Source organism: Leucopleurus acutus (genome assembly GCF_964270905.1).
Source record: "Leucopleurus acutus genome assembly, chromosome: 10".
Taxonomy (NCBI): Eukaryota; Metazoa; Chordata; class Mammalia; order Artiodactyla; family Delphinidae; genus Leucopleurus; species Leucopleurus acutus.
This window is the reverse complement of record NC_139153.1, coordinates 81934494-81948211: the sequence shown is the minus strand read 5'-3', so window position 1 is coordinate 81948211 and position 13718 is coordinate 81934494. Positions and strand designations below refer to the sequence as shown.

Here is a 13718-nt window from a genome sequence, read left to right as displayed (position 1 = left end):
GCTGTGAGGCTGTACAGGCGGCGTGCAGTCCTGGATCAGAGCTACGCCTCTCACTTCTTCCTCTTGTCTCCTGGGGGCACCTCGTTCTTCTTGCCCAGAATCTTCAGAAGGGCCTTGGACATGTAGTAGGGCCGGTCCACGGAACCGTCGTTCCGCTCCAAGTCTTCCACTATGGCACGACATAGACTCATAAGAGCGCACCGTTGGGAGCCAACCCCACTCCCCGGGAAAACCAGGGACTAAGAGACAGCTCCCTGGTTTCCAGGCTGCGCCACCACGGGCTGATTTTGGGGGGCAGTTTTTGCAACCTACTGGGTAGGTTATGTAATAGTTTCCTCATCTGTAAAGGTGGGGGGGTGTCAAAAATATTTCACAGCGTGATAAGGATTAACGGAAAAAACACATGTCAGTTGCTTAGGGCAGAGCCCGGTACACATGAAACCCTGAATGAACGCATACAGTAGGGTGAGAAAATCCCCACTCACTACAGCCACCTGCTGGGAAGAGTCCTGTGGCTAACTTCTTTCCCAGATTTTCTAGGGGAAGATACCAGAGGCCTCTCCCCTGGAATGTTCCTTCTTGGGAGCGCCCAGGAGCCTGGGAGCTCACTCCCTCCTTTCTTCCCAAACACCTGCCCTGAGGATGTTAGAAGAGCCTCTGGCTCCTGTAACTCACGAGGTCGCTGTTTCTAGAAGCACCAGAAAAGCCTGAATGATCTGGTACCTTTAAGTTGAGGAGAGGAGGTAGAGGTGTGACTCACAGAAACAGAGGAAGAGAGTGTCCACACACATGCCGAAAACGCTGAAGAAGCCATTGGCGATGACATAGGCCCCCAGGATGGAGGTCTGCAAGATGCAAGGTTTCCCTTAGGGTTCCTTTGGAGAGTTGGAGGGTGAAGCGGGCGTCGGGGATGGGGTGGGGTGGAGGGTGGGGCTGGGGGGTTTGGGGGGTGTCACTCACCATCATGGGCAGCCAGTAGTAGTTGAGTTGGGGACTCTCAATGTCTTTACCCAGTCCCTGGATGCGACCGGTGAAAAAAAAGAAGGACAGGACCCCTGTGAGAGAGATTTGGAGGTCAGCATCACTCCTCTGAGGTCACCTCTTAAACTGCCCAGCACCCCTGTCCTCTGTAACTCCCTGCCCTGGTCCTTACCAACACCTCCAACCACCAGCAGCTTCCCAAAGAACAGTAGCAGGTCTGTGACTTTGTCCAGGATGACCACCCTGTACAAGGAGTTGGGGTAGGTTGGGGGTAAGAGGCCTGGCAGGGGTGGGAGTAGAACTGGCTATATAATTGGCCGTGACAGATGCAAAACAAAAACTGTTCACATTTCAAGATGGAGGCAGCAGAGATTAAACCCAGCTCAAGGCCCTTCTGAGCACAGCATGCTTATGGGTGGGAGAGCACGGAGGTGGGGGGCCACAGCCTGACCTGACAATGTTCCGCATGAGCAGCATGAAGGCGTTTTTGGCTGAGACACAGAAATTCTTCCCGTAGATGGCAATCTGGGTGAGGTGGAAAGTTCAGGGTTACCTGCGGTGAGCTTACCTAGGCCAGGGTAGGAGACCTGCATCCAGGGCCCCCAGAGCAAGGGGCTGCTCATGTAGTGGGCTCACCATGATGTATGCATTGCGGTTCAGGAACTTGATAAACTTTTCCAAACACCAGAGGCAGCACTTGAAGCAGCACATGATACAGCGGGCCACAGGGTTCTGGCTTCCTGGGGGTAAGGAGGGCTCATGTTTGGGCACTGGCCCCTGACCGCATACCGCCCCCGCTCCAGCGCCCAAGGGTCCAGCTGATCAGCCTAGCCTTGCCCAGCCCCCAACCTCGACTCACCTCTCAGTTTGTTGTCAATGTACTCCAGGATGACCCTGGCTATCTGCACCAGGGTCAAGATGAGGGCTCCAAAGGCTAGCGACCCGGTGTGGTAACTGCACAGGGGTTAGTGAGGTAGTCAGAGGACTCCCGGGTTCATAATTCCCAGCCCCCTGCCCCAGGCTTACCGGAGTGTGCGCATGAAGGCAGAGCTCAGGGGAAAGGTAGGGATGTCCCGGGGCTTGTGGAAGGCCCAGTAGAAGGAGGCAAAGGCCCCAGCCAGGACACACTGGCCCAGGGCTAGCACCCAGTTGATGGTCCAGAACAGCCCCAGGACCCCGTAGATTTGCAAGTTGAAGAGAGAACGTTGTACTAGGCCTGTGGACAAGTAGCCCTGGAAGACGCACATCAGCCCTGGGCAGGAGGAGTTCACCGGCTGGTCCTGGGGAGGCAGGCAGAGGAGGCTCATTCCCAACCAGCTCCTGCCTTCCCAGAGCAGAGGGTGGTAACAGCCTCCCCAGAACTGGGGAAGCCCATTCCTTCCAGGAGATCCATCTCTGGGTTCAGACAGGGTTCAGCTTGCCTATTGTGTGAGTGTAATTAGTTTCCTTCAGTCTCCAGTCTCTGGACGGCACAAGAGCTCCCAGGCCGTGTGGACCAAGCCTTAATGGTATGAAGGCAGTGTGACCAATGCCTAGCTCTCCTTTGCACTTGAACAGCTTGTCCCCTCCCAGAGCAGCCTCTGCAACTTCAACCAAAGCACTTTCTAGCAAAATTGAACAGACTGGGTATCAGATGATGCTAAGGAACCATTAATTTTGTTTGGTGTGATAATGGGGTAGTGGTTATGCTTTTTAAAAGTCCTTATCTGTTGAGATCCATCCCGATATATTTAAAGGTGAAATGGCACAATGTTCAGAATTTGCCTTTAAAAACTCGAGGGCTTCCCTGGTGGCGCAGTGGTTGAGAGTCCGCCTGCCAATGCAGGGGACATGGGTTTGTGCCCCGGTCCGGGAAGATCCCACATGCCGCGGAGCGGCTGGGCCCGTGAGCCATGGCCGCTGAGCCTGCGCGTCCGGAGCCTGTGCTCCGCAACGGGAGAGGCCACAACAGTGAGAGGCCTGCGTACCGCAAAAACAAACAAACAAAAAAAAACTCAAGAAAAATAAATTGCACGGGGGACTTCTCTGGTGGTCCAGTGGTTAAGACTCCATGCTCCCAATGCAGGGGGCCCAGGTTCAATCCTTGGTCAAGGAACTAGATCCCACATGCATGCCACAACTAAGAGTTCACATGCTGCAACTAAGAGTCTGCATGCCGCAACTAAGAAGTCTGCATGCTGCAACTGAAGATCTTGCATGCTGCAACGAAGATCCTGCATATGGCAATGAAGATCCTGCATGTGACAATGAAGATCCCACGTGCTGCAACTAAGACCTAGCGCAGCCAAATAAACAAATAATTTTTTAAAATTGCAAGGGGTGGGGGATGGGTAGGGAAATAGATGAAACAAGAACAGAAGGCTGAAGGTTATGGAATCTGAGTACAGGGATTCTCCATGTTTGTGTGTGTCTGAAAATTTCCCTAATAAAAAGTAAAAAACACAGATTCGTCTCTTAAAGCAGAGGAAATAAACAAATGGGATTTAATTAATCTTAAAAGCTTTTGCACAGCAAAGGAAACCATCAAAAAATGAAAAGACAACCTACTGAATGGGAGAAAATATTTGCAAATGATATGACCAATAAGGGATTAATATCCAACATGTAAAAACAGCTCATACAACTCAACATGAAAAACACAAACAACCTGATTTAAAAATGGGCAGAACGGGGCTTCCCTGGTGGTACAGAGGTTAAGAATCCGCCTGGCAATGCAGGGGACATGGGTTCAAGCCCTGGTCCAGGAAGATCCCACATGCCGCGGATCAACTAAGCCCGTGCACCACAACTACCGAGCCTGTGCTCAAAAGCCCGTGCGCCACAACTACTGAAGCCCGCGCGCCTAGAGCCTGTGCTCTGCAACAAGAGAAGCCGCCACAATGAGAAGCCTGAGCACCTCAACGAAGAGTAGCCCCCACTTGCTGCAACTAGAGAAAGCCTGCGCACAACAACAAAGACCCAACTCAGCCATAAATAAATAAATATATTAAAAAAAAATGGACAGAAGAACTGAATAGACATTTTTCCAAAGAGGAAGTGCAGACGGCCAACAGGCACATGGAAAGATGCTCAACATCGCTAATCATCAGGGAAATGCAAATCAAAACCACAATGAGATATCACCTCACACCTGTCAGAATGGCCATCATCAAAAAGAACACAACAAATGTTGGCAAGGATGTGAGGAAGAGGCAACACTTGTACACTGCTGATGGGAAAGTAAATTGGCACAGTCACTGTGGAAAGCAGTGTGAGAAGTGTCTCAAAAAGCTAAAAATAGAACTACCATATGACCCAGCAATTCCACTTCTGGCTGTACACCTGAAAAAAAACACCCCAAAACCACTAATTGGAAGAGACACATGCACCCAATGTTCATAGCAGCATTATTTCCAATTGCTAAGGTATGGAAGCAATCTAAGTGTCCACCAACAGATGAATGGATAAAGAAGATGTGGTACATAAATACAACGGAATACTACTCAGCCATAAAAAGGAATGAAATGTTGCCATTTACAGCAACATGGATGGACTTGGAGGGCTTCCTGGACTTGGGTGGCTATTTCCTTTCCCATGTTAGGGAAGTTTTGACTATAATCTCTTCAAATATTTTCTTGGGTCCTTTCTCTCTCTCTCTTCTCCTTCTGGGACCCCTGTAATGCAAATGTTGTGTTTAATGTTGTCCCAGAGGTCTCTTAGGCTGTCTTCATTTCTTTTCATTCTTTTTTCTTTATTCTGTTCTGTGGCAGTGAATTCCACCATTCTGTCTTCCAGGTCACTTATCCATTCTTCTGCCTCAGTTATTCTGCTATTGATTCCTTCTAGTGTATTTTTCATTTCAGTTATTGTATTGTTCATCTCTGTTTGTTTGTTCTTTAATTCTTCTAGGTGTTTGTTTTTTTTTTTTTTTAGGTGTTTGTTCTTTAATTCTAGGTCTTTGTTAAACATTTCTTGCATCTTCTCCATCTTTGCCTCCATTGTTTTTCCGAGGTCCTGGATCATCTTCACTATCATTATTCTGAATTTTTTTTCTGGAAGATTGCCTATCTCCACTTCAGTTAGCTGTTTTTCTGGGGTTTTATCTTGTTCCTTCATCTGGTACATAGCCCTCTGCCTTTTCGTCTTGTCTATCTTTCTGTGAATGTGGTTTTCCTTCCACAGGCTGCAGGATTGTAGTTCTTGCTTCTGCTGTCTGCCCTCTGGTGGATGAGGCCATCTAAGAGGCTTGTGCAAGCTTCCTAAGGGAGGGACTGCTCTGTTTGAAATTTTATAACAAGAATTTATAACCACTTTCCACTTTGTATGTAATTGTGGGTTTGCGTCAGTCCCCACCGCTAGGTCATAAGCAAGTTGAAAGCAAGAAGTACTTCATTTGGGGCTTTGTATAGCCAGTGCCTGGCACATAATGGGTCCTTCTTAAATGTAAACGACCTCCCTCTCTTTTTTTAGAGTGGGGCTGACGCCTGTGGGCACAGCCCATGGTCCCAGTTCTGATGTGGTGGCCACATGAAAGCTTTGACAGTAAATACCCAGCAGTGCAGCCTCACTTCCTGGGAACTTCACAGGGGAGAGTTTGGGGTAGCAGCTACTCTCCCAGGCCCCCAGGGAGCCCACCTGCCTATCGCCTAGAACAGTGTGTTCTGAGGAAGCCTAACTAAAGATAACCTAAACAAAACCCATCTACAGTTATCAGCTCTTATCAGGTACCAGCCATTGTACTTTCATGTGCCCAGTGTCCTTTAATTTTCTCGGCCACGGCCAGAGCCACGCTGAGGCACAGATATTAAGATTATCTCCATTTTACAGGTGAGCAGACTGAGACTGAAAGGGTGAAGTGGTTAATGGTTCTCTAGGCAGAGGAATGTCCTGGGGAGGGATGGAGAAGTTCTGAGATCCACCTGCCCCAGGGCGTGGTCCTGCCCTTGGGCACAGCACGCATCCTCTTGCAGCACAATGGGTGGCCCAGCGGGAGATCTGGAGTCTGCAGACAGACTCCCTTTCTGGCTCTGCTAGGGGCCTGCTCTGTGACCCGTGAGTGAGCCCCTTGCCGTCTCTGGTCCTCAGTCTCCTCTGCACAATGAGGGATTTGAACCAGTTGTTCTCTAAGGTCCCCTCAGCCCTACTGGTGCCCCTCCACATCCAGCCCAAATCCTCACCATGGGGTTGCATGATGTATTCATTGGCACAGTCTCACAGCCGGACAAGCTGATGTTGGGCGCCCAGAACACGTACTGGGGTTGCCCAGATGTGGCCAGGTACCCAGAGGGGAGTCAAGGAAAGCATGGTGACACGGGGCCTCCACAGTTCCCCTCCTCAGCAACCGCTTCCCAGGAGCTTGAGCAGGTTGTTCACTGCACAGAGGGGCTGAGATTCAGCCTGTGCCTGCTCTTTCAAGGCGGGGCTGTGTCTGCTGGGAGGAAGGGGTGCCTTCTTCCAATCACACTAAGGCATACTGTCTACAAAAGTATTGCCCTGGCCCCACCCCCAAGGGCTCCAGGAGGGCCCAGTCATGTGGGCAAAGGATACAGAGCAGTCATGGCCCAGTAGGCAATGCAGACGAGCAGCAGGACAAAGGTGAACAACGGGTAGAACATGGTAGACATCATCTGTCCTACAGCTCTGCAGGGAGATGAGAGCAGTACACGAGTGAAGCTAGCCCCCCCAGTCCCCACCCATCCTCTCACGGTGCCGACCCTGGCACAGGCCACACCTCTGCCCTCTCCAGGGCCTGCTCCTTCCCCCTAAGGCTGGGCACGCAGCAGGAGCTCCCTAAAAGAACTGAACTGAATAAATCAGGCTCAAGGGGACTTTAGAGGAAACTAGAGCCACAGAGAAGCCACCAGGGGCAGCTTCAGGGTGAGTAAGGGCTTGTTTCATGTTTTAGGCACTTGACAAGACACTAATTAACTTAATCCTTATGAAAACCCTACAAGGTAGGAACTATTATTACCCCCATTTTACAGATGGTTAAACTGAGGTGCAGAAAGGCCAAGCCGCACAGCAATGTTAATCACTGTGCTATGCTGCCTTTCTCCTCCAGTGCTCTGCCACCTTTCCAGCACTCCCATCCTGGGCCCACCCCCCTGCCCTCTGCCCCTTCTCCTTCCCACATGGGCCCTGACCTGCTGGCTTCCTCCAGGAGGGCGATGGCGATGCGAATCCGTTGCCGCAGGAAGATGAGCACCAGTAGCAGGATGCCTTCAAGCACGGCCAGCACGATCACTGAGGGTGGACAGGGGGCAGAGTGGCCTGGGTCATGGCCAGGGCAGCCCTTGGGTGGCTGGTGGTTCATGGGTGGGCAGGGCACTCACGGGCTGCTAGCCAGGTCTCCTGAACGCTGCTGTAGGCACTGAGGTTGGTGGTGAAGCCCACCTGGGAGATGGAGGCACCCTTGTCCCGCAGTACGCGGTATTCCTCCCAGGAGTGATAGATGCCGTACGCCAGCACGCCCAGCACCCCTATGATCAGCACAAACACCAGGGGCCCGGCCACCAGGCGCAGAAGCAGAATAAACAGCAGGCTCAGGACCAAAGCCACGCCTAGGGCACTGCGGGCAGGGAAACATAGGTGAGGGTCACCCCACATCCCCCATACCTTTCCCCTTTCAGAGGCCCCCAAATACCTTTCCTCAAACCCCCAATGTCCCCAGATCAGAACCCCCCCACACGCTTTCTCTTATAAATCCTGTTGGACTTGGGATCCATTCTGAGCTCTGGCTCCACCTCCCCTGCCCAAAGGCTCCGTTTCAGACGGTGGGCTAAGGGATAGAGGGTCAGAGTCGGGGGAAGGGAAGGACGAGAGAGCAGGGGAATGTGGTGACTCACATAAGAATCCAATACCAGGATTGGGCAAAGTCTTCAAAGATCTTGACGCTGATGTCACGGGCGTTGAGGCTGTCAAGAAGACCACTGGTGGGGAGAGACAGAGTCAGATGGGGCTGTGAGTGGGAAGGGGGAGCGGGACAGAGATGTAGGGGCAAGGGAATGCCCACCTGATGCCCTGGGCGATGGACGTGTTGGAGATCCCTGGGAGCTCAGGCACAGTACTATTGGACCATGGAAAACAACGCCCCAGAGCTGGAGGGAGAGAACCGGGCGACTGGGTGGGAGGGCCCAGAGTTTGTCTTGAAAGTCTCTGGCCCCCACCCCAGCCCGTCGTGCTCTTTGGGACAGAGTTGAGAAGGGCTCTGCCCCACTCAGAGGGCTGCTCTTGATTCCACAGCCGAAAGGGAGCTCCTGGCCCAGGAGCCCATGCTTCCTTCACTGTCTCTAATGCTCCTTCCTCCCCACCCTGCCACTGCCTGGGTTCAGACCCTCCTGTCCTCTGGCCTGCCTCTTACAGCACCTCCACGCCCACCCCTGCCACCCTTCAATCCAGCCCCTGCCAGAGTGCCCGGGAGACACGGCACAGCCCGGACCTTGGCATTCCAGGGCTCTAGGTCACTCTGCTGCCCAGACACCTCCAGATGCCTTGCCCTGGAGAGTGCCCACGCTCACGGCCAGGCTTTAAGGCCCCATCGTCTGAGCCCAGCCACTTTCCCCTCCCCTCTGTACCTTTGCGCTTCCTCCTCCAGAAATCCCATCCATGATGCCCTGTTCAGCTCCATCTCCATCTCACCCCCTCCAGGAAGCCTTCTGGCCCCACCCCTGTCTCCTGTGGCCCCTATTATGTGCCTACAGAGCCATTTATCTTGACCCTCACAACAGCTTTGCCAGGCAGACTTGCTTTGCATTTACATTCTAAAGATGAGGAAAAAAGGCTCAGAGAGGTTGAGTCATTTTCCTAAGACCACACAGCTGGAAAGTGCTGGAATTTAAATCTAGATCTAGCTGACCCTGGAGCACTCATTGGAGATACTTCCTATTGTACCTACTGAGAGCTGGATATCTTTTCTCATGCTATAGTTACATTTTTTTTTCTATTAAAAATAACATTTAAGGGCTTCCCTGGTGCCGCAGTGGTTGAGAGTCCGCCTGCCAATGCAGGGGACACGGGTTCGTGCCCCGGTCCGGGAGGATCCCACATGCCGTGGAGCGGCTGGGCCTGTGAGCCATAGCCGCTGAGCCTGTGCATCCGGAGCCTGTGCCCCGCAACGGGAGAGGCCACAACAGTGAGAGGCCCGCATACCACACACACAAAAAAAAATTTGGGAAAAAGAGCAAAAAAAAAAAAAAGTCAACTGTGATCCCACCACCTAGCGCAGTCACTTTAACATTTGGGTGAACATCCTTCCAGTCTGTTTCCTGTGCCTGCACATAAATGCATGTGTGTACATTCACCCACGTATGTTCTCGTGGCAATCTCATGCAATCGCCTCGTGAACATCTCTGATCTCACCACCTAGGATGTAGTCCAAAAGGGGAGCAGTTTTCATCTTCGCTTCACCTGTCCCCGGTACCTGGCACACAGCAGGTACATAATAAGCACTGGTGATCTGACTGTAGGATGGTCATGCAGCAGAGAAAAAAAACGAAGACCTGGTGCTCATTCCGATTTTGTCACAGACAAGCTGGGTGACTTGCCTCTCTCTGAGCCTGGTTCCCTTGTTTGAGGGAAAAAAATCTAGGACTGGATGATGTCTGAGGAAGGAATGTGGCTTCTCACCTGGAGTGGAAGGGAGCAGGAAACTGGGGCAGAGCTCCTGTCTCAGGCTTTGGAGCACTTGCTGGAGGGTGGGGGGAGGACAGACAGACACACAGACACAGAGCAAGATGAAGGAGTGAGTCCCCTTTCTATCACCACGATCATCTACCCAACTCCCCCTCCCACCCTCCCTCATTATGGACCCTCCTTAGCAATGACATTGGGAACAGCGCTCACCATGTCCCCAGGCACCCCTGGCAGACAAAAGTTCCTATTTGCTGCATAGAAGACCTGCCCGACCGACTGTGAGAGCTGGTCCGTTTCCACAGTCCATGGGACCTCTGGGCAGGAGGACACACACACCTGGGGGCAGAGAGCATGCTGAGGGGCTGGTATCCAGACCCTGGGGGAGATCTGGGGACAGAGGCAGGTCCCAGACTCTGACCTGGGGTGTGGGGCACGCCAGGCCATTCTGGGTGATCGTGATGATATTGGTGGTTAGGACGCAGCTGAAGATGTTGAAGTATAGGAGATATGGTTTATCTCTGTAGGAGAGAAGGAAGCGTATGCATAAGGGCTTGGTCAAGCCTTGGGGAAAGAGAGGGACTGCCAGGGCTGTGCCTCAAGAGTGCAATGGGCGGCTTCCCTGGTGGCGCAGTGGTTGAGAGTCCGCCTGCCGATGCAGGGGACACGGGTTCGTGTCCCGGTCCGGGCAGATCCCACATCCCGCGGAGCGGCTGGGCCCATGAGCCATGGCCGCTGAGTCTGCGCTCCGCAACGGGAGAGGCCACAAGAGTGGGAGGCCCAAAAAAAAAGAGTGAGAGGCCCATGTAACCGCAAAAAAACACCAAAAAACCAAAAAAAAGAGTGCAATGGGCCCAGTTCCTGGCCTCTGGAAGCTCAGCTCAGCTGGGGAGGTATGGGAGACACCTGAAAAATTGCCCAGAGTAATTCAGCATCTCCACTGCTAACAAAATGGTTAAGAGCTTGAACTCTGGAGCCAGCTTTATGACCTTGAATAAGTCATCTAACCACTCACTGCCTCAGTTCCATCACATGTAAAATTATAGCACCTACCTCACAAGGTTTAAATGAGTTTGTGTGTGTAGAGTACACTGCCTGCCTGGAATGCCACATAAAGGTTAGTGGTTTTATTATTTACTGAACGTTTCCTGCATGCTGGGACTGATAGCCTTGCTTCTGGAATCATCCTTGTGTTTCAGAAGAAGAAGTCAAAGTTCAGAGATATTGAGTACCTTGCCGGAGGTCACAAACCAGAACTTACTTAGCCCACTTGGGGATCCAAATGACCATCTCTGAGCCCTAAAATCTGTGCATTTAACCATGACTCTTTGCTGCCTCCTAATTCTAGGAGGATTCAGAAGCCACTGGCCAGCAGTGGAGGCTGTTCTACGTGGCCTGGACTGGTGAGATTCAGGGAGGCTGAGGTGGAGTGGTCCCCTACCCATCCCCCATCTCATCTCCCTCCTGCCCCCTCTTCTTGCCTTCATACTCACTTGTTTTCCCCCATCTCATCTCCCATCTCATCTCCCTCCTGCCCCCTCTTCTTGCCTTCATACTCACTTGTTTTCCCCGATCCCGCAATAGGCCCCAGTAGAGTTCCTGGGGTAGAGGACTTGCTGGGGGTCTCCGTACACCCAGGCTGGAGACAGAGACACACAGATGAATCACTGGAGTGCGGCAGGGACTTAAGAGGGAAAGGCTGTGGGTGTGGTCCCTCCTTGGGACAATAATGTCCCCCAGCCACTGCCCAGCTCTGCACTGCCAGAAACTCACCCACAAGCCCCACGGCGATGTAACCCAGAATGAAGAGGAAGAAGAGGACACAGCAGATGATATCTGTGCAGCTCCTTGGAGAGAAATGGGGGAAACCTTTGGAGAGGGGATGCTGGGGAGGGGGTGTAGCATGGTCTGGAGGAGTCGTGCTTTGGAGAGTTGGGGGATGCTGGAAAGTAGGCATAGGTAGCTTTCATTTTATTCTCTTTAAGAAAACCTTTTTCTGGGTGGGTGAACTTTCTTCTGAAGTTTAAAACAGGAAAGGGCACAGTTCAGAAGTGCTCAGCTGGATGAATTTTCCCAAAGGACACATGCCTGTGTAGCCAGCTCCCAGGCCAAGACACAGAACATCACCAGCAGCCGGGAGGCCCCCTTGTGCCCCCTCCACACACAACAGTCTCCCCAGGGCCACCACCCTCCTGGGGCAGGAGGTTTTTGCCTCACAAGTTTCTTACCAATATTTCAGCAAATACGAAGCAAAACCCAGACACCGCCGCCATCCGCCCCCCCGCCCAGCAGCACAGCGCCCAGAACTCACCTGTTCTTGATGGGGCCTCGGAAGGAGGGGTCATATTTGGCTGGTTTCCCTGAAGGGCAAGGGGAGGAGTGTGGAGAGTGAGGCATTGAGAGGGGTCTCTCCCCCCATTTCCAGTCCCTCCAGACCCTTCCCCACAGCAGGAGCTACCCTGCACCAGGGTCCTACCTGGCCCTCAGGAGTCTGGGGGGAGATAGACAGGGGCAGGGCTGGCAGGAGGGGAAGGTAGAGAACAGGAAAGGTAGGAGCAAGGCTTGGTCAGCAGCTTCACTGATCACTGTGAACTCCAACCAGGCGGCCTTGGAGGGAGGGGAAAGGGTAGCTTTTTATGGGTCATTTACGGGTCACACCTCAAGGCCCTCAGCCAAAGTCATCAATTCCCGCAGGGACTGGGCGGGGGGCGCTGTAGACCCCCACCCGGAAGGGAGCTTAGTCCCCAGGCTACTGCCAGTCTCTGGGAGAGCAGTCAGGGTGACACCTGAGCCGGGCAGCTTGTGGCCCATCCTGTTCCTGGTCCTCCCTGAGTACACACAGGGAGGAAGTGAGGCCAGGCAGCCAGGGTCCGGTGTGGGCGGGGAGGAGGGAGGACAGAGGGCCGAGCCAGAGCGTGGAAAGGGGTGCGGTCCATTCTCCCAGGTGCTCTGGACCCTTGTCCCTCCGCGGTTCTCAGACGCGATGTCGATGATTGACCCAGAGCTGCTCCAGGAAGTCTGTGGAGTGTCCCCATTGCTCCCTCCTCTACTCCCTTCGGACCAAGCCTCGCCTCTGGAAGGTCCCTCCCCTGGGGTTCCTTCCTTCCCTAGCCCTCGCTGCTCAAAGGGATCCCAGAGGCTGGTCCCAGCTCCCCCTCCCTGTAGACCCCTCCACCCTGCCCCCTGCCCTTGTCCTCAGGACCCCTCGGGGCAGCCCCCCAGCCTTTGCCCCTCACAGAGATGCTGGAGACAGGCTGCCCGCTCCTTCTCCTCAGGCCTTACCCTTCACAGGAGCCCCAGAACTCTGCTGCCCCTCTTCCTAACCCACTCTGAGATAGACTCCCTCCTAGCAGAGAACCCAGGGGGCTGGTCCCCAGCCCTCTCTCTCCACCAAGATCTGCAGCCCCTACTCCTCTCAGGGACCCCCAGCAGAACCCCCTCCGCCGCCACTCCTCACAGACCCCGGCAGGCAGATCCCCAGCGCCTTTTCCCCTCAGAGACCCAGAGTCCAGGCTGAAAGTCCGCCTCCTTCTCAGGGACCCCAAGCTGTCCCTCCTGACAGCGGCCCAGAGCCCAGCTCACTCCTCCCAGCCCCTGGGCCCCTTCCTCTGCTCAGGACCCTGACCCTGCCTCCTTCAGGCTCTGCTTCCCGGGGCCCTGTCCTGAGGGGCCCAGAGTCCAGGCGTGGCATCACCCCCTCGTCCCAGGGACTCCAGCGCCCCTCCTCACGCAGACCCCAGCTTTACACCCCAAAGGCCCCTCAGCAATGGCTCCCAGCCCCTGCACCCCATCCTCCTCCGAGGACCCTGACTCTGTCTCCTTCCATCAGCTGTTTCCTGGGCCCTCCCCTCGGGGACCACGACTCCCTTCAGCTCCTCTCCCTGGTGCCGGCCCAGCCACCGTTCCCCGGAGCAGGCCTCCCCTCCCTCGCCGGGTCCTGGGCCCCCACCCCAGCCTCGCCCCCAGCCTCACCGTAGACCTCGTTCTGGTCCTGTTTTCCCCCCATGGCTCAGTCTCCAGAGTGATTGGAACCTGGGAGACCTGGCAGCTCACCTGCCACCAGCCCCGCCCTCCCGCCCTCACGTCACAGCCCCACCCCTGCCCGTGGTCCCCGACACACTCTAGTTCCT

At 54.0% G+C, this 13718-nt stretch overlaps 1 protein-coding gene across 1 annotated transcript; it reads right to left on the bottom strand.

The window, feature by feature from the left end:
* Positions 1-50: 50 nt before the first annotated feature.
* Positions 51-13594, bottom strand: SLC44A4 (solute carrier family 44 member 4; the record flags this gene model as incomplete). Its single annotated transcript, XM_082849199.1, has 21 exons — positions 51-169; positions 761-845; positions 961-1055; positions 1154-1224; positions 1433-1506; positions 1618-1721; positions 1841-1935; positions 2008-2261; positions 6138-6240; positions 6508-6600; positions 7104-7203; positions 7293-7528; positions 7806-7889; positions 7973-8057; positions 9586-9646; positions 9802-9927; positions 10010-10109; positions 11149-11227; positions 11362-11435; positions 11900-11948; positions 13561-13594. The coding sequence occupies 21 exons, from the start codon at positions 13592-13594 to the stop codon at positions 51-53; spliced, it is 2121 nt and encodes a 706-aa protein (XP_082705325.1).
* Positions 13595-13718: the final 124 nt, after the last annotated feature.